Source organism: Bufo bufo, chromosome 4 (genome assembly GCF_905171765.1).
Source record: "Bufo bufo chromosome 4, aBufBuf1.1, whole genome shotgun sequence".
Lineage (NCBI taxonomy): Eukaryota > Metazoa > Chordata > Amphibia > Anura > Bufonidae > Bufo > Bufo bufo.
This window is the reverse complement of record NC_053392.1, coordinates 119,450,531-119,470,582: the sequence shown is the minus strand read 5'-3', so window position 1 is coordinate 119,470,582 and position 20,052 is coordinate 119,450,531. Positions and strand designations below refer to the sequence as shown.

The window sequence follows — 20,052 nt, the reverse complement described above, 5'->3', positions numbered from 1 at the left end:
TATTTGTTTTGCGGATCCGCAAAAAACAGACACTGGCAATGTGCGTTCCGCATTTTGAAGGAGTCAAAATTGCAGAACAGGTGTGGACCCATTCATTTCATCGTGTGCTGTACACATCCATAGTTCCGGGGACTCGGAAAAAATATAGAGCATGTCCTAATCTTGTCCGCAATTGCAGACAAGAATAGGCATTTTCTATGATAGCAGATGCAATGTGCGATCCGCAAATTGCAGAACGCACACGGCCGGTATTCGTGTTTTGCGGATCTGCAAAAGACTACGGTCGTGTAAATGTAGCCTAAGGGAATGGAGTTTGCTGATGAACGGGATCCTCCATCAGCAGCCATGTTCCCAGTGCGGTGCTGGCACGCAGGCCACGGACCCATGTGTAGACCTGAATTATTCTTATTAAACAATCAGATATCAGTGCTCATAGTTTTTATTTATTTTTTTACTCATTTTATTGAAAAACAACAAGTAAGACATGTTACATGAACAAATCAAGCATCATCATGGGAGTAAGTATTTTCCATACATTAGAGGAGGTCCATTATACATATCAGTTACATTGTATTATTTCTGCACGTATAAACATATATATTTTATGATTTCCATCCAATAAAATGAACATGACTTCCATTGACATGTGTTTTTTTACTCCATCCTACATTTATCATGTAAGTTAGTCGCTAGTATACATATGATGATTAGTAACGGTCAGGGGCGAGGAGCACTAATTACCCCACACCTTCTGAAATTTTTCAGGGCATTTCCTATTTTGGAATAGTATGTTCTCTAAAGGAATAATTTGGTTCACCAGGGATTTCCATTGGCCGACTGTGGGTGTCCTATCCGCCATCCACCTCAGCGCTATCGCTGCGCCATCCACTTCAGCGCCAAAAGGCACATTTTAGGGCATACCATCAAAGGGCCTGTGACCATGGTAGAAAGACCATTTAAAACCTCCGTCTAAAACTGTTTAATATAACTACAGTCCCATATCATATGCCAAAAACTAGCACCAACTTTTGCACATCTGTGGCATCTACTATGGGTTTAAATAGCTCCTATGTAATATGAACAGCTGTATCAGTCTGTTATTGAGTGAAGGTGATCCTTTTGAAGGCGCTTCCAGTGCCTCACCCCACTCCTCTGAAGTTAGTTGTGGGATATGCTCCCTCCATCTAGCCTCCAAGTTCAGAGGGTTCAGAGCCACTCGATTACTCAAAAGATAAGTGTAGAGGGCGGATATAACACCCCTCGGTCCCTGAGTATTGAGTACACCTATCAATGGGTATTTAGAGATAGCGCACTTAATGCTATGAAGTTGTGCCTGAAGGGCATGTCTCATCTGTAGAGATCTAAAAAAAATGTGGACGAGCAATACCATATTTATCCTGCAACTGAGTGAAAGAGTATAGCGTCCCATTGTCATATCTTTTAGAATGAGTATCCCATTTTCCTTCCAGAATGAGGTCCCCTCAAGTGATATTAAATGGGGAAACATTGGATTATCCCACAGTGGAATAACATCCGCTAAATCCCCATATTGTCTAAACTTTGCCGCATTCCAGACCGGATGTAGTGCTCATAGTTTAATAATGCTTATTACTTTACTGTTAGCAGCATATTGTGCAGCTAGCAATATAAATCTGCTGGGGATTTTCTGTCCGCAAATTTCAGACTGAAAACCCCCTGCAATCCAGTTATGTGTGAACGAGCCCTAACAAGCGGTGTACCTGATCATCATGTCACCTGGACAGGTTTTCATCTTCCAGCAGTAAACAATAAATGTAAGGGTGCCAGAGGCAGCACTCAGAGCCTGGAACAAGTCTATGGTGTACCAATATGCCTTAGACTTTTCCTGCCATTCATCAGCGCAGGGCGCACCATGAACAGCACAGGCAGCGCACTGAATGTAGGCAGGCTATTATAGCTAAATGATAAAGTACATGGAAGATATACTATATTGGACTGTAGTATTCAGGTTACATTGCAGTGTTGGTACTTTGCGATAAATAAGTGGGTTTTGGGCTGCAGTTTGGGCACTCGGTCTGTAAAAGGTTCTCCATCACCGCTCCATGATATGTCATCACCATTATAAAAGGTAGGGGTCAGACCTCTAGGACCCCCCACCTACTTTGAGTATGTGGGGACTGCAGCGCTAGTTTAGAGCTTTGTCCTCTTAACTGGTTTTATCTGCACAGTGGTAGTTCCAGGTGTCCGTTTGTGTAGGGAAATGCCACTCTGTACCATTCCAGTAAATGGAGCCACGGTGCTATTTCATGTACGGTGGCCGGGGTGCCAAAAAACAGACACAGACGCTGTGCTAAGCTAGTGTTAAGCCCCTTCATTCTCAAGATCGGTAAGGGGTCCCAGAGATCAGACCATAGTGTTGGAATTAGGGATCAACAGATTATCGCTTTTACCGATATTACCGGCCGATATTCAGGATTTTGAAAGTTATCGGTATCGACATGTATTTTGCCGATATTCAGATAATGAATCGGGAACACGGATCGCGCTGCTCTCAGTGCGATACGTGCTCCCTCAGCAGCAGAGGGGAGAAGGAAGCAGTGTCTTCCTCCCCCCTGTGCCACTGCCACCAATGAGAGGAGAGAGGACAAGAGAAGGGGAGAGGCTGTGGTCACTGCGCCACCAATGAAGATAACTCTCTCATTAATTCAAATTCAACAGGAGGCGGGAGCTGGCTGCATAATCACATAGCCGGCTCCCGACCTCTATGACAAGTAGCTGCGATCTGCGGTAGTTAACCCCTCAGGTGCTGCACCTGAGGGGTTAACTGCCGCGGATCGCAGCTACCGCTTATAGAGGTCGGAAAATGGCAATGCGATTCTGCAGCCAGCTCCTGCCTCCTGTATATGAATTAATGAGAGAGTTATCTTCATTGGTGGCGCAGTGCGACCCCCCCCACCCAAGAACCCCCCAGTATTAATCATTGGTGGCAGTGGCCACAGGATCCCCTCTCCCCCTCCTCAGTGGCAGTTCCGATCGGAGCCCCAGCAGTGTAATCGCGGGGCTCCGATCGATTACCATGGCAGCCAGGACACTACTGACTGCCATAGTCGGCTCCCTGCTGCTGTGTGTACTATGTACAGGGCAGCAGGGACAGTGTGAAGTCCTATTCACCCTGATAGATCTCTAGCAGGGTGAATAGGACAAGGGTTCTAGTCCCTAAGGGGGCTAAAAGTTAGTAAAAAAATAAAAATTATTATTATTATTATTATTATTATTATTAGGTATAAATGAAAAAGAAAGATTTACAAAAAAAAAAAAAAAAAGAAACCTACACATTAACAATAAACATATTCATTCAGCAGATTTGTGTAGGATTTTTTTTTTTTCAAAAATGAAAATTCACAGAATATCGGTATAAATTATCGGCTATCTGCCTGAAAGTTCCCAGATTATCGGTATCGGTTCTAAAAAAATCTATATCGGTCGATCCCTAGTTGGAATATCCTAGTATTTTGCAGTTTCTAAGATGGGAATAACCTTTTAAACTACTTTAATGGCAATTTATTAAATGGGCTCTTTACATAAAACTAGAAGTTATTTACAGAAGTTTGCAGACATTGGGGGACATTCCTACATGCCGTACTTTATTCCCCCTGCACTCGAGTAAGATGCACCTACGGTAATTTATTATCTGTCGTGTGCCAGAAACTGAAATCTACGCCAGCCTGTTTCTGGTGTAAGTTATAGTAACCATTTCAGTTGTCTAAATATGTCAGCCAGCTTTCCTATGCTATAATATGGGATCAGGGAATGACATTGATGCAAATGACCTGCCCATCAGCCAAGAGACAGGACTTTGAATAGAAGTGACACCTGTATGTTGGCCGACTGCCAGGAGCTGGCACAGAAATGTAGGATTGGGGCTATTGAGGTGATGAAACATCCTATATATGACCCTGCAGTCTACCGATGTACCGTGCCATTGTGTAATCCTCTATTGTTACCTTCACTGTAAACCTTCGATTCCCTGCCAGCATATATAATCCTTTATGAACAGAAGGATGTATTTATTACCTTCAACGTAAAAGAGCTGTTCCAGGAACTGACCAGATCTGCCGCCCGCAGGTCCTGCCAGCTGATAAAATTATGAAAAGGCTCTCCAGTCTTCCTAAAAACATGATGAGACATTAAAAGATTAAATAACTCACACATTGCTATATTACAAACAGCAATAATGTAACTAAATTGATGACGCCACTTATTAACCACTTAACTACCTAAGTGTTTATCCCCCTTCCTTACCAGGCCAGTTTTTCAGTTGTAGCAATGCGTCTATCTAACTGCAAATAACTGATTCATCTCTGAGCCAGCCTACATGTATTTGATATTATTTTTCTCGGGACACCTAAGACTTTTTTTTTGTGCCATTAGATGATTGATATAATATAAAAAAAACTGAAAATTTTGATGAAGAAAATATATATTTTTTTCCTTTCTTATCAATTTTTTTTTTTCTATTACAAAAGATTTCAAGAGAAAACATTTCTGAAACCATTACTGTACTATTGTACTCTGAAAATGAGTGCTATTTACCGGTATGTACCGTATTTTTCGCCCAATAAGACGCACCGGCCTATAAGACGCACCTAGGTTTTTGAGGACAAAAATAAGAAAAAAAATATTTTTAACCAAAAGGTGTGCTTTTGGTGGGTTTTGAATTAATGGTGGTCTGTGCATGACACTATTATGGGGGATCTGTGGATGACGTACTGTCATGTGGGGGACCTTTGGATGGCACTGTTATGGGGGACCTGTGGATGGCACTGTTATGGGGGATCTCTGGATGGCACTGCTATGGGGGATCTCTGGATGGCACTGCTATGGGGGATCTCTGGATGGCACTGCTATGGGGGATCTCTGGATGGCACTGCTATGGGGGATCTCTGGATGGCACTGCTATGGGGGATCTCTGGATGGCACTGCTATGGGGGATCTCTGGATGGCACTGCTATGGGGGATCTCTGGATGGCACTGCTATGGGGGATCTCTGGATGGCACTGCTATGGGGCGGGAGATCTGTGGATGGCATTGTTATGGGGCGGGGGATCTGTGGATGGCATTGTTATGGGGCGGGGGATCTGTGGATGGCATTGTTATGCGGTGAGGGATCTGTGGATGGCATTGTTATGGGGTGGGGGATCTGTGGATGGCATTGAATAGGGTGGGGGATCTGTGGATGGCATTGTTATGGGGTGGGGGATCTGTGGATGGCATTGAATGGGGTGGGGGATCTGTGGATGGCATTGAATGGGGTGGGGGGATCTGTGGATGGCATTGTTATGGGGTGGGGGGGATCTGTGGATGGCATTGTTATGGGGTGGGGGGATCTGTGGATAGCATTGTTATGGGGTGGGGGATCTGTGGATGGCATTGAATGGGGTGGGGGATCTGTGGATGGAACTGTTATGGGGGGGGATCTGTGGATGACACTGCTATATGTCATCCTCAGATCCCCCTCCTAACAGTGTACCCCAAAATACACCGGCCCTCCGCTCACCGCAGTATTTATAAACATGAATCCTCATCCTGTAACTAACGCTGCGCTCTCCCATGTCCCCCCTGTATCCCCACAGCACTTACGAACAAGCTCCCATAGCAGGCAGAGCGGCTGGCAGCGTTACGTCACTCACTGACGTCGCGCGCCTGCTCCGCCTGCTTCATTCATAAAGTGGGCGAAGCAGACGCTTAACGTCAGTGAGTGACGTTACTGCTGCCATCCGCTCTGCCTGCTATGGGAGCTTGTTCTTAAGTGCTGTGGGGATACAGGGGACATTGGAACATGGGAGAGCGCAGCGTTAGTTACAGGATGAGGATTCATGTTTATAAATACTGCGGTGAGCGGCGGGGCCGGTGTAAGAGTACAGTGACTGCACCGGGCCCCGCCCCTAGTTCCGGACTCCAGCCCCTCCCCTCTTCCGGCTCATACATCACAGTCCGCGATGCTGCAGCGTCGCAGACTGCGATGTAAAATGGAAGCATTCGCCCCATAAGACGCAGGGGCATTTTCCCCCCACTTTTGGGGGGGAAAAAGTGCGTCTTATGGGGCGAAAAATACGGTAATTTATCTACTGGCTGAGCCCACCGCAAGACTTCAAAAGACTGGAGCACATTTTGGCAAAATGTTACAAGCCCCTTCAAAGTGACTTTTTTAGGTTATTCGGCTAAGTTATTCATCTTGGGGAAATTTAGACATTAATTTTTTTTTTTTTGTTACATTTTTGCGTGCATTTGTATATTTTACGCAGAAAAAAAACCTCTGCTATACAAAAAATAGCTAAAACAAATACCTAGATTTTTAAAATACACACATCTGATTATGTTTGTATATTTTACACATACAAATTCCACTATACTAGTGCTAAAACTATAACTATATAAATAATTTTTTTTTATGAACGAAAAAGGGGCGGGATGTTTGTAGGGGTGTGTACGTAGTCTAACTACTATTGGTAATACTAGTAACTATTGCTATATCTTTTACATTTTTTTATTAACTTTTTTGCCTCCAGGTCAATACATAAACCGGGTGAACATTGTCACCTGCATCGTTCCTCACCGGTTCTCTCAGCCCCGTGTCCCCTGATGAGTCGTAGGGCTTATTCTAATTGATGAAACGCGTTGGGAGATTATTGTAACAGCACCAGAGTATCTCTTGAGATGACTTTGAAATCTCGTTAACATTTGAGAAGTTCCCACAGTAAAAGTGCAAACAGGCCGAGTTTTGCGGTAATCATCCTCTGCACGCTTTTTTTTTTTAGGGTACTCTAGGGCCGTTAGCTCAGGGGTACGTTCCGGACGGGGCCGCCCTTTTCAGGGCGATGACTCAGCGTTAGGAGGAAACTAGGGACAGCATAGTCCAAGTAGGGCACATCGGGGATAGTAATCTTTCCCGCTGCCCGGCCTGGTTCGTGACCTACACTGAGACCAATGAGTACAATCAAGTTGCCTCTACATTTCCACGTGAGAGCATTCAGCTTGACCGGTAAGATCCACCCATATACTGTATATATATTGACTTCCATAACGTCTGTGTTTATAGGTATTACCAGCCGGTCACCCTTACGGTGTAATTTGGCTAATCTTCTCTCTTTATTTGTATGACATCTGTATTGATAGGCGTTACCAGCCAGTCACCCTTAGGGTGAATTTTGGCTAATCGTTTCCGGTTGTGGCCTTTTGTTGGGTTCCATGTCTAGTGCCCGGTGGTCAGTGCTTGTAGGGGCTACTCTTTACGTGATTTCCATTAAAGGTTATGTTTTATTGATGTTACTGCTCCTATCATTTAATATTCAGATAATCAAGTTCATATTTTAAAAAAAAAGTCACATTTTAAAAGTGGCGTGTGCCTTTTGATATAGGAGGTGAAACAAATCACCACTTTTGACTTGTAATGCGAGTATTGTTTTTGGCACAAATTACACCATTATTATTTTTTTTATAATTGTATATTTATTATTAAATAAAACAGAAATGAAAATACACTTTTACAATAGAATAATGCACAAAAGTACAAAGTAAGGATGAAACATGAAATACATCACATACATATTGAATGAGTGTTTGTATCACGTGATAATAGTCAGTGATGGAAAATGAGAGACCGAGCAGAAATAAAGCAATAAAGTGAACTAATGGAGACTGTGTCCTTCTGTAATCAGTGAGAAGAAGGACTACTAAGCAGTGTATCCTAAACAAAAAGACATCAGGTAGTAGCGGGAGAGCCTTAAAGACCCAAAAGCCCGGAGCTTCTCAGCCAATAATGCTTAGGCCTCATGCACACGACCGTTGTTGTGTTCCGTGTCCGTTGTTCCGTTTTCCGTGATTTTCTGCGGACCCATTGACTTTCAATGGGTCCGTTGAAAACTCGGATAATGCACCGTTTGTCATCCGCGTCCGTGATCCGTGTTTCCAGTCCGTCAAAAAAATATGACCTGTCCTATTTTTTTCACGGACAACGGTTCGCGGACCCATTCAAGTCAATGGGTCAGTGAAAAAACACGGAGGCACACAAGATTGTCATCCGCGTCTGAATTTTTTCCTATCATTTGCAAGGCTAACTTGACTTAGATTTTTTTTCACTTTTCATGTCTGGTGATCCTCCAAAAATCAAGGAAGACACACGAAACGGATCACGGAACAGCTTTTTGCGGACCGCAAACAGACAAGACAAATAACATAGACAAAGACATAATGGGGGGAGGGAACATTCCTTTCACATGAGGTCGTCAAGGCTGCCTAGTGGCCCAATAATTATCACGCAGGTCCCATATGGCGTTGAAGAGTGCTATTTTGTCCTGAAACATAGCAGTGGAGTACTCCGTTGTTCAGACCTCCATCACCCTAGCGTACAAATCAGAGACCCGTGGTGGTTCGGAGCTTTTCCAAGCTCGGGAGACTAGACAACGAGCTGCTGTTAGTATCAGTAGCAATAGCTTGAGTGCGTGTTTTTTAACTTGAATGGGGACCACATTGAGCAGGAAGGACATAGGATCAGGTCGGATTTCAATTCCAAAGATATCACTCAGGAGGGTGCCTACTCCATTCCAGTAGGGGCATATCTTGGGACAGTCCCAAAAAATATGAGGCAATGTACCCCTATGTAAGCCGCATCTCCAGCAGTCTCCCGGGACTACTGGGTTCATTCTATGGAGGAAGTCAGGAGTGTGGTACCGACATAGAGGATTTCGCTGCCCTCCTCCATATAAGGTGCCAGAGTGCGTCCGGTAAGGCCCTCCCCAGATACTCCTCCCACCGCACTATGTAGGAATGCCTTTTAACCCGATCGGGGAAGGGAGTCAGCAATATGGAGTAAATCTCAGAAATTAGACCTTTCGCATGTACCCCTTCCCTGCAAAGGCATTCAAAGGGAGTCGGGAGGGAAACTGTGATCCCTGAAAAAATGGACTGGGCAAAGAGACTAATCTGGATATAAAAGTAATTGGAGGGGGGGAGATCATATTTGGTCTGGAGGGTAGAAAACGGTAGAAGGTCCCTAGTGAAGGGGTCCACAATATCTGCAAACCGAAACACTCCCCGCTGAAACCATGGTCTCGTTGTGGACGAGGTAAGACTAGCAGGGAGTATAGGGTGATACAAAGAGGAGGTCATGGGGGAGTGGTTAGAAACCAGAGGGAATTTACCACTGCACTGCTGCCTTGAGTCTAGTACAAGCCATGGGCCCTAAGAGATCCTTAGCTGGCAGAGTCTTGTGAGATCCGGACCATAGCATGGAGTTAGGATGTATTGGAGCTAGCGAGAGTGTTTCTACCTGCATCCAGACAGAGTATGGGTGCAAGGAAGCCCAGGCCGTGACAGAACGTAGCTGGGCCGCCCGATAATATTTGGACAGATCAGGTACCCCTAGTCCCCCCTGATGCCTACTAGATAGGACTGACCGTGGGATTCTATGACGCCTTCCTGCCCATATGAATCTAAGGAGGTGAGATTTAGTGGATCTCAAATCTTTAAGGGGAACTTTAATCGGTAAGGTCTGAAAAAGATACAGAAGCTTGGGCAAGATCATCATTTTAGTCGCAGCAATACGCCCCATGAGAGAGAGTGGGAGAGGATGCCACTTATCTAAATTACACCATTATTGATAAATGTCACTCATTGACTTCTATGAGAAGAGTTCTCCGTGTCCTGTGCGGAGGTCAGGAGGGAGCAGATAAGCCATCATATGATGGATCCCGTTTTAGCTATAGAGAGGTGCTACCTGCCATTGTAATCCTGCCTGTGATGATAATGAAATGTTACCTCTACAGAACAGGAATTCGTGACCTATTATTAGGCCTAGTGGCCAATGCAAAAATTGCAGGATTATACACATTTTGGTTAAATATAGAAAGTGGCATGCAAAGATTAAAAAACAGCTCACCAAAATAAAAAAAAATAAAAAACTGAAAACGTTTAACACAAAAATGCGATTAAGGCTGGTTTCACACGGGCGGTGCGGAAAAAGATGTGGGTGCGTTGCGGGAACATGCGCGATTTTTCCACGCGAGTGCAAAACATTGTAATGCGTTTTGCACGCGCGTGAGAAAAATCGCCATGTTTGGTACCCAAACCCGAACTTCTTCACAGAAGTTCGGGTTTGGGTTAGGTGTTGTGTAGATTGTATTATTTTCCCTTATAACATGGTTATAAGGGAAAATAATAGCATTCTTAATACAGAATGCATAGTGCAATAGGGCTGGAGGGGTTAAAAAAATAAAAATAAAAATTTAACTCACCTTAATCCACTTGTTCGCGCAGCTCGGCTTCTCTTCTGTCTTCTTCTTTGAGGAATAGGACCTTTGATGACGTCACTGCGCTCATCACATGATCTTTTACCATGGTGATGGATCATGTGACGGACCGTGTGATGAGCGTAGTGACGTCACCGCAGGTCCTTTTCCTGTGCACAGCAAAGATGAAGACAGAAGAGATGCCCTCCAGCCCTATTGTACTATGCATTCTGTATTCAGAATGCTATTATTTTCCCTTATAACCATGTTATAAAGAGAAAATAATAATGATCGGGTCTCCACCCCGATCGTCTCCTAGCAACTGTGCGTGAAAATCGCACCGCATCCGCACTTGCTTGCGATTTTCACACAGCCCCATTCACTTCTATGCGGCCTGCGTTGCTTGCAAAACGCACAATAGAACATGCTGCGATTTTCACGCAATGCACAAGTGATGCGTGAAAATCACCGCTCATCTGCACAGCCCCATTGAAGTGAATGGGTGCGGATTCAGTGCGGGTGCAATGCGTGAGGTGAACGCGCGGAAATCTCGCCCGTGTGAAAGAGGCCTAAGGCTACTTTCACACTGGCGTTTCTAGGTCCGCTTGCGACATCCGTTTCAGGGCCGTCACAAGCGGCCCAAAACGGATCAGTTCAGCCCCAATGCATTCTGAATGGATAAGGATCCGTTGAGAAGGCATCAATTTGGCAGCGTTTGGTCTCTGTTGCGTTTTTTTTAGACGGTCACTAAAATGCAGCGTTTTGGTGTCCGCCTGACCATGTGGAGTCAAACGGATCCATCCTGTAATGTAAGTAAATGGGGACGGATCCGTTTTTAACTGACACAATATGGTGCAATTGAAAACGGATCCTTCCCCCATTGACTTTCAATGTAAGTCAAGACGGATCCGTTTTGACTTAGACTTTTTTTTGAAAGAATAATGCAAAACGGATCCGTTATGAACGGATACAAGCGTTTGCATTATTGGTGCGGATCCGTCTGTGCAGGTACAAGACGGATCCGCACCAAACGAGAGTGTGAAAGTAGCCTAAAACAATAGGTCATTTTCTGATGACACATTCCCTTTAAGAAGAATCCAGCACATCTCATGACAGAATGACAAATTCATTAAAGCAGAAGTAGACGGGCTAGGCCGGTCAGTGTGGCAACAGAAACAACGCAACAGGAACGACAGGTGCTGCTGTTTAGTCTAAGAGCTGTGGACAACTTTGTCCAAAAACTGGTTACAAGCAATCAATAGGAAAATGGTGCAAACTGCATGGAACCAATTAAATCTTGCTCATGGTTGAAGTAAGGCATAGAGGGCACAGTAATGCGATCTATCACTCCTACCCCTGATTAAAGGGAACCTGTCACCGGGATTTTGTGTATAGAGCTGAGGACATGGGTTGCTAGATGGCCGCTAGCACATCCGCAATACCCAGTCCCCATAGCTCTGTGTGCTTTTATTGTGTAAAAAAACAGATTTGATACATATGCAAATTAACCTGAGATGAGTCCTGTACGCGAGATGAGTCAGGGACAGGACTCCTCTCAGGTTAATTTGCATATGTATCAAATCAGTTTTTTTACACAATAAAAGCACACAGAGCTATGGGGACTGGGTATTGCGAATGTGCTAGCGGCCATCTAGCAACCCATGTCCTCAGCTCTATACCCAAAATCCCGGTGACAGGTTCCCTTTAAGAACATGTATTAATCTGTTCGAAACGAGTAAACATCTTTTGGCTGGACTTTTTTTTTGTAATGTTTTTATTGGTGTGACAATTAATTTTTGGCCTTTATCTAGTGCTGGAAGATCTTTTTCCTGGACATTACATTTACTATGACACTTCATAACTAACCCTCTTCCTTAACTGCTTACTTGTTCCAGGTAATGAAAGTTGCCCTTTGTGTGGAGATGCCAAGACCAGCGATTTGGCTTAAATGGACCCCTGCATCTGTGGAGACATACGAATCGTCTTGTGTCAAGAAAGGGTTAACAGCAAAACCGCAGTAATGCAGTGGAACAGAATGAGTGGCTGAGCAGGTATGGCCACCACTTTCCAGAAGAGATCACCTTTCGCTGCCTCTTTCACCACGGTCACAAACTGCTTCCATAGTTCTTCAGGGTCGAGCTCCACATGTCCACGGTGAGGGTACAAAACCTTTAACTGCCGAGAGAAGATGTGAAAACATGCAGCGAGAATCTTAGATTGATTTCAGACCCAAAAGGAGGAGTGAGGTCTAAATGGACTACAAGTATAAATCAAAAGCTTTATGGGGAGATTTATCAAACTGCTACAACCGTTTTGTGGCCCAGAAAAGTTGCCCATTTTGGCTCCTGGCTGGAGCAGAATCCAGTTCTGGTGCATGGGTGGCCCACATGTGCCGCAGATTGAGGGGTCTTCCCCTTGTGTGCCTCATTTTCTGATGTGTGATAAGACAGATGTGCATCCCGTCAACTGACGTTCTGCCATCCAATGCAACCACAGGATGGTCTTGCAGGTTTTGGGAAAGCCTTCACACTTGGGTAGCCTTCACCTGGCAGACTAATGTATGTGACGGTCCTATTCACCTGAAAGGTGTGTGCAGAAATCCGTGCTCTTGCCACCAACCCCTTGCAAATGAACAAAACTGATTTTCAGTCACAGGAATTTTCCCCACAATATCTGCCACGTTTGAAGACGCCCTAAAGCTACCTGCACACCGATCTTGCAGATATTCCGTAAAAATTTCCATGCTGATTTCTGTTCATTTCTACACCAAATTTCCATCAAAATACACGTTACTTGTGTATTTTATGCGGGTTTTGTCGCACATCTCACCCTTAGGCCTCTTTCACACGGGCGTGTGTGCCCCGTAGTCGGGCCGCAATGCACGAGCACAGTCCGTAGGGCAGCCGCAGCGGATCGCAAAAAGATAGAACATGTTCTATCTTTTTGCGGAACGGAAGTACGGGACGAAACCCCATGGAAGCACTCCGTAGTGCTGCCGTTCCGTGCTTCTGTTCCACATCTCCGGACCATTGAAGTGAATGGGTCCGCATCCGTGATGCGGAATGCCCACGGAACGGCACCCGTGTATTGCGGATCCGCAAATGCAGTCCGCAATACGGCAACAGGGCGCACACGCCCGTGTGAAAGAGGCCTTATATTGAAAAACAATTGACATGCTGCAGAATTCAAAATCCACACACCAGAAAAAAAAGAAAAGAAAAAAGAAGCTAAGTGTCCATGAGATTTGTCTAGCCTCATACCCTTTGCTGGCACTGTATTAGGCCTCTTTCACACTACCGTATGGCTATTTCAGTGCTTTGCGGTCCGTTTTTCACGGATCCGTTGTTCTGTTCTTTTTTGTTTCCGTTCCGTTTTTCCATATGGCATAAACAGTATACAGCAATTACATAGAAAACATTGGGCTGGGCATAACATTTTCAATAGATGGTTCCGCAAAAACGGAACGGATACGGAAGACATACGGATGTATTTCCATATGTGTTCCGTTTTTTTTGCGGACCCATTGACTTGAAAGGAGCCACGGAACTTGATTTGCGGGCAATAATAAGACATGTTCTATTTTTCAACGGAACGGAAAAACGGAAATACGGAAACGGAATGCATACGGAGTACATTCCGTTTTTTTTGGCGGAACCATTGAAATGAATGGTTCCGTATACGGACTGCAAAAAAACGGCCTACAAAACGGGAAAAAAAAACGGTAGTGTGAAAGAGGCCTTATTCTGTGGTTTTTCTATACGGAAAGACTATGCTTAATCTGCAACGTGTGCAAGGGCGCCTGTACATGGGTGCTGGTTTTCAAAAAATAATTCCTGTGCCAATCTTCATGCAGATTACTCTGCGTTCCCACACCAAATTCCACATGTGTTAGGCTCCATTCACATGTCTGCAAATGGGTCCGCATCCGTTCCGCAATTTTGCGGAACGGATGCGGACCCATTCATTCTCTATGGGGACGGAATGGATGCGGACAGCACACAGTGTGCCATCCGCATTTGCGGAGCGAGGCCCGCAAAAGATAGAACATGTCCTACTCTTGTCTGCAGCTGCGGACAAGAATAGGCATTTCTATAGGGGTGCCGGCCGGGTGTGCTGCGGATCCGCAACACACCACGGACGTGTGAATGGAGCCTTACAGATTTAGTTGTGGATTTGTCCCGATCTCACCCCCTGCATTGCCAGGTGTGAAATCCACACTAAATATGCGACAAAAAACAATTGACATGCTGTACATTTCAAAATTCGCACGGTAGGTCTATTTCCGCCCGGAAAAAAAAGAAAAGAAAATGTACATGAGGTTTGTCAAATGTCATTCAGTTTGCTGGGACTGCGTTTTTTTCCGCATGAAAGTCCACAATCGGTCCAGGCACACAGAATGTGAATGAGCCCCTAGGCAGGCAATGCATGGTGCAGTCTTTACTACACGTATCATATGATTCTGCTAAAATGGGAAATATTACATTTGGCCATGATGATGATAAATACATGTGCACAATGCAATGCAATTCAGTGTAACCTCAGTGAGCAGGGATTTTGTGACTGTTAAAAAAAATAAAAAAAATATGAATCCTTGATCCGTTTTAATGATGACGTGTTCTGTCTTTGCGCATGTTCCCAGACATCAAGTCAGAGTAAAGTCGGAATTATCTGTACTAGGTCATAGCACTATGTCCTATAGCCAGACATGAGCATAGTCCACTCTGTATCTTATCTTCTTCTACCACCCTCCCCTCTCACTCCTTAGGACTAATTATTCCTTGGACTATGGGGTGACAAAAAGCAGGGTGGAAGCAATAAGCACATGTTCTAAAGGCAGATCAGCAAGCGCTTGTCAGGAGGAAGTCTTCCTAGCGGAGGAGACCGCTGCTATTACATGCAGTGATCTCCTCCGCAGCATGGGGAAGAGCGATCGCTATGTCATCACTTGTCCCCATGTTGTCTAGTGGTTTAATGGCGGCAGAATGCTAGACAGTGGGTGGATAATCCGCAATGTATTATAGTAGCAGTAAAGCGATGAGATTATAAAGGGGGCTTCCAGGAGTAGCATATTGATGGCCTATCCTCAGGATAGATCATCATTATCAGATCTGTGGTGGTCCGACTCCCGGCACCCCCGCTAATCAGCTGTTCAAACAGCCTGCAGCATCCGCTGAGTGCAGCGGCCTCCTCACAGCACAGCGCCGTATATTGTATAGTGGCTATGCTTGGCATTGCAGCCCAACCCTATTCACTGGAATGGGACTAAGCGGAACATAGGCCATGTGAGTGACCCATGACCACGGGCCTAGGAAGGGGCTGCAGCCTCGGCATTCAACCAATCTGCGGGAGTGCCAGGAGTCGGACCCCCACTGATCAGATATTGATGGCCTATCCCAAGGACATGCCATCAATATTGTATTCCCGTTAACAAATCTAATTCGCACGATACGGGAAAAACAAAAAGCCCATGTAAACTGACCTGCGGCGTGGACTTTCACAGAACGTGCTGCATTATAACTAGGCTGATTTATCTGCAGAATGGAGGTCTATTCAATGGAGGTCTGCGGTCCCTTCACATGAATGGTCTTTCCCAAGAGTAGATTATGATTTTTTTTTTTATTGAACACCCCTTTAAGATGATGAGGTTGCTGGGACTAATCTCCTGTTCTGGACATCCCATCTCACACATTACTACGTCCTCATGAGGGTCCGCACACCTGTGAGAGGGCTGTTCTGGAGGATCTTGTTTCTCATTGTGTAACACTGAGAAATATAAGCTGCTTAATGCAATGTGCAGAACAGCTACGCCCATGTCGGCGAGACATGCTGATACCACTATGAAATAATTGTGTAAAACTTACATAAATAAAAAGTATACATGTTAGGTAAGTTTTACACAATTATTTCATTTTTGAAACAAACAAAAAAAATCATGTTTTAGAGTCTCCATATTCTGAGAGCCATAGTTTTTTCAGTTTTTGGGCGATTATCTTAGGTAGGGTCTCATTTTTTTGTGGGATGAGATGACGGTATGATTGGCACTATTTTGTGGTGCAAATGACTTTTTGATCGCTTGCTATTATACTTTTTGTGATGTAAGAGGACAAAAAAAAATTGCTTTTTTTACAGTTTTTATTTTTTTTACGGTGTTCATCTGAGGGGTTAGGTCATGTGATATTTTTATAGAGAAGGTTATTACGGACGCGGCGATACGTTATAAATTTACTTAAGTTTTACACAATAACAGCTTTTTGAAAACAAAAAAAATGTTTTAGTGTCTCCATATTCTGAGCCATTGTTTTTTTTATTTTTTGGGCGATTATCTTAGGTAGGGGCTCATTTTTTGCGGTACGAGGTGAAGGTTAGATTGGTACCATTTTGGTGGGCAAACGCCTTTCTGATCGCTTGCTGTTGGTGACAAAAAAAAATGGTTTATTTAGCACATTTTTAATTTTTACGGTGTTCTTCATCTAAAGGGGTTAGGTCATGTTATAAGTTTATAGAGCCGGTCGATACGGACGCGGCGATACCTAATATGTATACTTTTTATTTTCTCCCTAATTTTTACCAATTTATTTTTACTTTATTTGGGGAAAATGACGTTTTTGTTTATTTTTACTTTAAACTTTATTTTTTTGGGGGAAAACTTTATTTTTTAAACTTCTTTTTCACTTTATTTTTTGTCCCACTTCGGGACTTCAACTTTTGGGGGTCTAATCCCCTTTACAATGCATTTCAATACTTCTGTATTGGAAAGCATTGGCTGTATGAGTAATACAGTGTGTATAACTCATACAGCTTCCGGCCTGTGAGATGCAGGGGGCTGGATCTCACAGGCTCGTCAGCGGAAGGCAGCGCCGATGCCTAAAGAAAGGCATTGTGCTGCCTTCCATGCCATCAAGTCCCCCCTACAGCCGCACGGGGACCCGATGGCAACGCCGCAAAATGTAAAAGCCACAAACCGCAGGTCTGAATTGTCCTGCGGTTTGCGGCGATCGCTGACACGGGGGGGGAGGGAGCTGGGTCACAGGACCCCCTCACGCATTGTCCCCGGGTGCCTGCCATATGATTTGAGCAGGCACCGCGCTGGTGATTGGAACTACACATGACGTACCGGTACGTCATGTGTCCTTAAGTACCGGGACATCATGCCGTACTGGTATGTCATGTGTCCGGAACAGGTTAAGGGACCAAAAGTAATGGGACAGTTGAAACTTTTCTGGTTTGCCTCAATGATTAGTGGTTTTCTTACGGCTACACAGATGTTCAGCCCAAATCCCTTGAGTTCCCGTCGCATTGTGCATGTGGAAATGCTCTTACTTTCAGTATTAAACATAGCCCTGAGTTCTACTGTTTTTCGATTTGATTTCACCAAACGTTTAAGTGATCGCTGATCATTCAGGATTTTTTGCCGCCACATTTCTTCCTCGAATATGATGGGACCCCACTATCCTTCCAGTTTTTAACAATGCGTTGGACAGTTCTTAACCCAATTTTAGTAGTTTCTGCAATCTCCTTAGATGTTTTCTCTGCTTGATGCATGCCAATGATTTGACCCTTCTCAAACAGACTAACATCTTTTCCACGACCACGAGATGTGTCTTTCAACATGGTTGTTTAAGAAATGAGAAGCAACTTATTGCACCAGCTGGGATTAAATGACTTATTGCCAGCTGAAAGATAATCGCCCATTAAGTAATTATCCAATAGGAGGCTCATAACTATTTGCTTAGTTAAATCCAGGTGGCGACTTTTTTTTTTTGGACAGGCAGTGTATAATACACTGCTCAAAAAAATAAAGGGAACACAAAAATAACACATCCTAGATCTGAATTAATTAAATATTCTTCTGAAATACTTTGTTCTTTACATAGTTGAATGTGCTGACAACAAAATCACACAAAAATTAAAAAATGTAAATCAAATTTTTTAACCCATGGAGGTCTGGATTTGGAGTCACCCTCAAAATTAAAGTGGAAAAACACACTACAGGCTGATCCAACTTTGATGTAATGTCCTTAAAACAAGTCAAAATGAGGCTCAGTAGTGTGTGTGTCCTCCACGTGCCTGTATGACCTCCCTACAACTCCTGTGCATGCTCCTGATGAGGTGGCGGACGGTCTCCTGAGGGATCTCCTCCCAGACCTGGACTAAAGCATCTGCCAACTCCTGGATAGTCTGTGGTGCAATGTGACGTTGGTGGATAGAGCGAGACATGATGTCCCAGATGTGCTCAATTGGATTCAGGTCTGGGGAACGGGCGGGCCAGTCCATAGCATCAATGCCTTCGTCTTGCAGGAACTGCTGACACACTCCAGCATTGTCTTGCATTAGGAGGAACCCAGGGCCAACCGCACCAGCATATGGTCTCACAAGGGGTCTGAGGATCTCATCTCGGTACCTAATGGCAGTCAGGCTACCTCTGGCGAACACATGGAGGGCTGTGCGGCCCTCCAAAGAAATGCCACCCCACACCATTACTGACCCAATGCCAAACCGGTCATGCTGGAGGATGTTGCAGACAGCATAACGTTCTCCACGGCGTCTCAAGACTCTGTCACGTCTGTCACATGTGCTCAGTGTGAACCTGCTTTCATCTGTGAAGAGCACAGGGCGCCAGTGGCGAATTTGACAATCTTCGTATTCTCTGGCAAATGCCAAACGTCCTGCACGGTGTTGGGCTGTAAGTAGTACCCCCACCTGTGGACGTCGGGCCCTCATATCACCCTCATGGAGTCTGTTTCTGACCGTTTGAGCAGACACATGCACATTTGTGGCCTGCTGGAGGTCATTTTGCAGGGCTCTGGCAGTGCTCCTCCTTGCACAAAGGCAGAGGTAGCAGTCCTGCTGCTGGGTTGTTGCCCTCCTACGGCCTCCTCCACATCTCCTGATGTACTGGCCTGTCTCCTGGTAGCGCCTCCATGCTGTGGACACCACGCTGACAGACACAGCAAACCTTCTTGCCACAGCTCGCATTGACGTGCCATCCTAGATAAGCTGCACTACCTGAGCCACTTGTGTGGGTTGTAGACTCCGTCTCATGCTACCACTAGAGTGAAAGCACCGGCAGCATTCAAAAGTGACCAAAACATCAGCCAGGAAGCATAGGAACTGAGAAGTGGTCAGGTCACCACCTGCAGAACCACTCCTTTATTAGGGGTGTCTTGCTAATAGCCTATAATTTCCACCTGTTGTCTATCCCATTTGCACAACAGCATGTGAAATTGATTGTCACTCAGTGTTGCTTCCTAAGTGGACAGTTTGATTTCACAGAAGTGTGATTGACTTGGAGTTACATTGTGTTGTTTAAGTGTTCCCTTTATTTTTTTGAGCAGTGTAATATATATATATATTTTTTTTTTTTCACAGCCAAAAACAACTAGACCAATCTACACCAAATTTGCCACATAGGTAAATCAGGTTCTTCAGAATGTTTTAGACCAGGATTGAGCTCTCTATTCCCTATATATTCACCACTAAAAATAATCTTAATACAAAAGCAAACATACCACTATTATATGACCTGTATTAGCGAATAGAAGCTCGCAGGTCCTTCAGTCTCAGCCTCACCTGACACACACACAGCTCAGCTTTAGGCCTCTTTCACACGGGCGTTGCGGGTGCGTTGCGGGAACACCTGGGATTTTTCCGCGCGAGTGCAAAACATTGTAATGCGTTTTGCACTCGCGTGAGAAAAATCGCGCATGTTTGGTACCCAAACCCGAACTTCTTCACAGAAGTTCGGGCTTGGGATCGGTGTTCTGTAGATTGTATTATTTTCCCTTAT

At 44.6% G+C, this 20,052-nt stretch overlaps 1 protein-coding gene across 1 annotated transcript in view; it reads right to left on the bottom strand.

Moving 5' to 3' along the window:
• GK5 (glycerol kinase 5) overlaps nt 1-20,052 on the bottom strand; it is a 57,156-nt gene that overhangs the window by 30,808 nt on the left and 6,296 nt on the right. The window contains exons 2-4 of the mRNA XM_040427771.1: nt 12,347-12,440; nt 12,152-12,227; nt 4,054-4,147 (exon numbers count right to left, since the gene is read on the bottom strand). Coding sequence (XP_040283705.1) covers nt 4,054-4,147; nt 12,152-12,227; nt 12,347-12,440 — 264 coding nt within the window. The remainder of the gene's footprint in view (nt 1-4,053; nt 4,148-12,151; nt 12,228-12,346; nt 12,441-20,052) is intronic.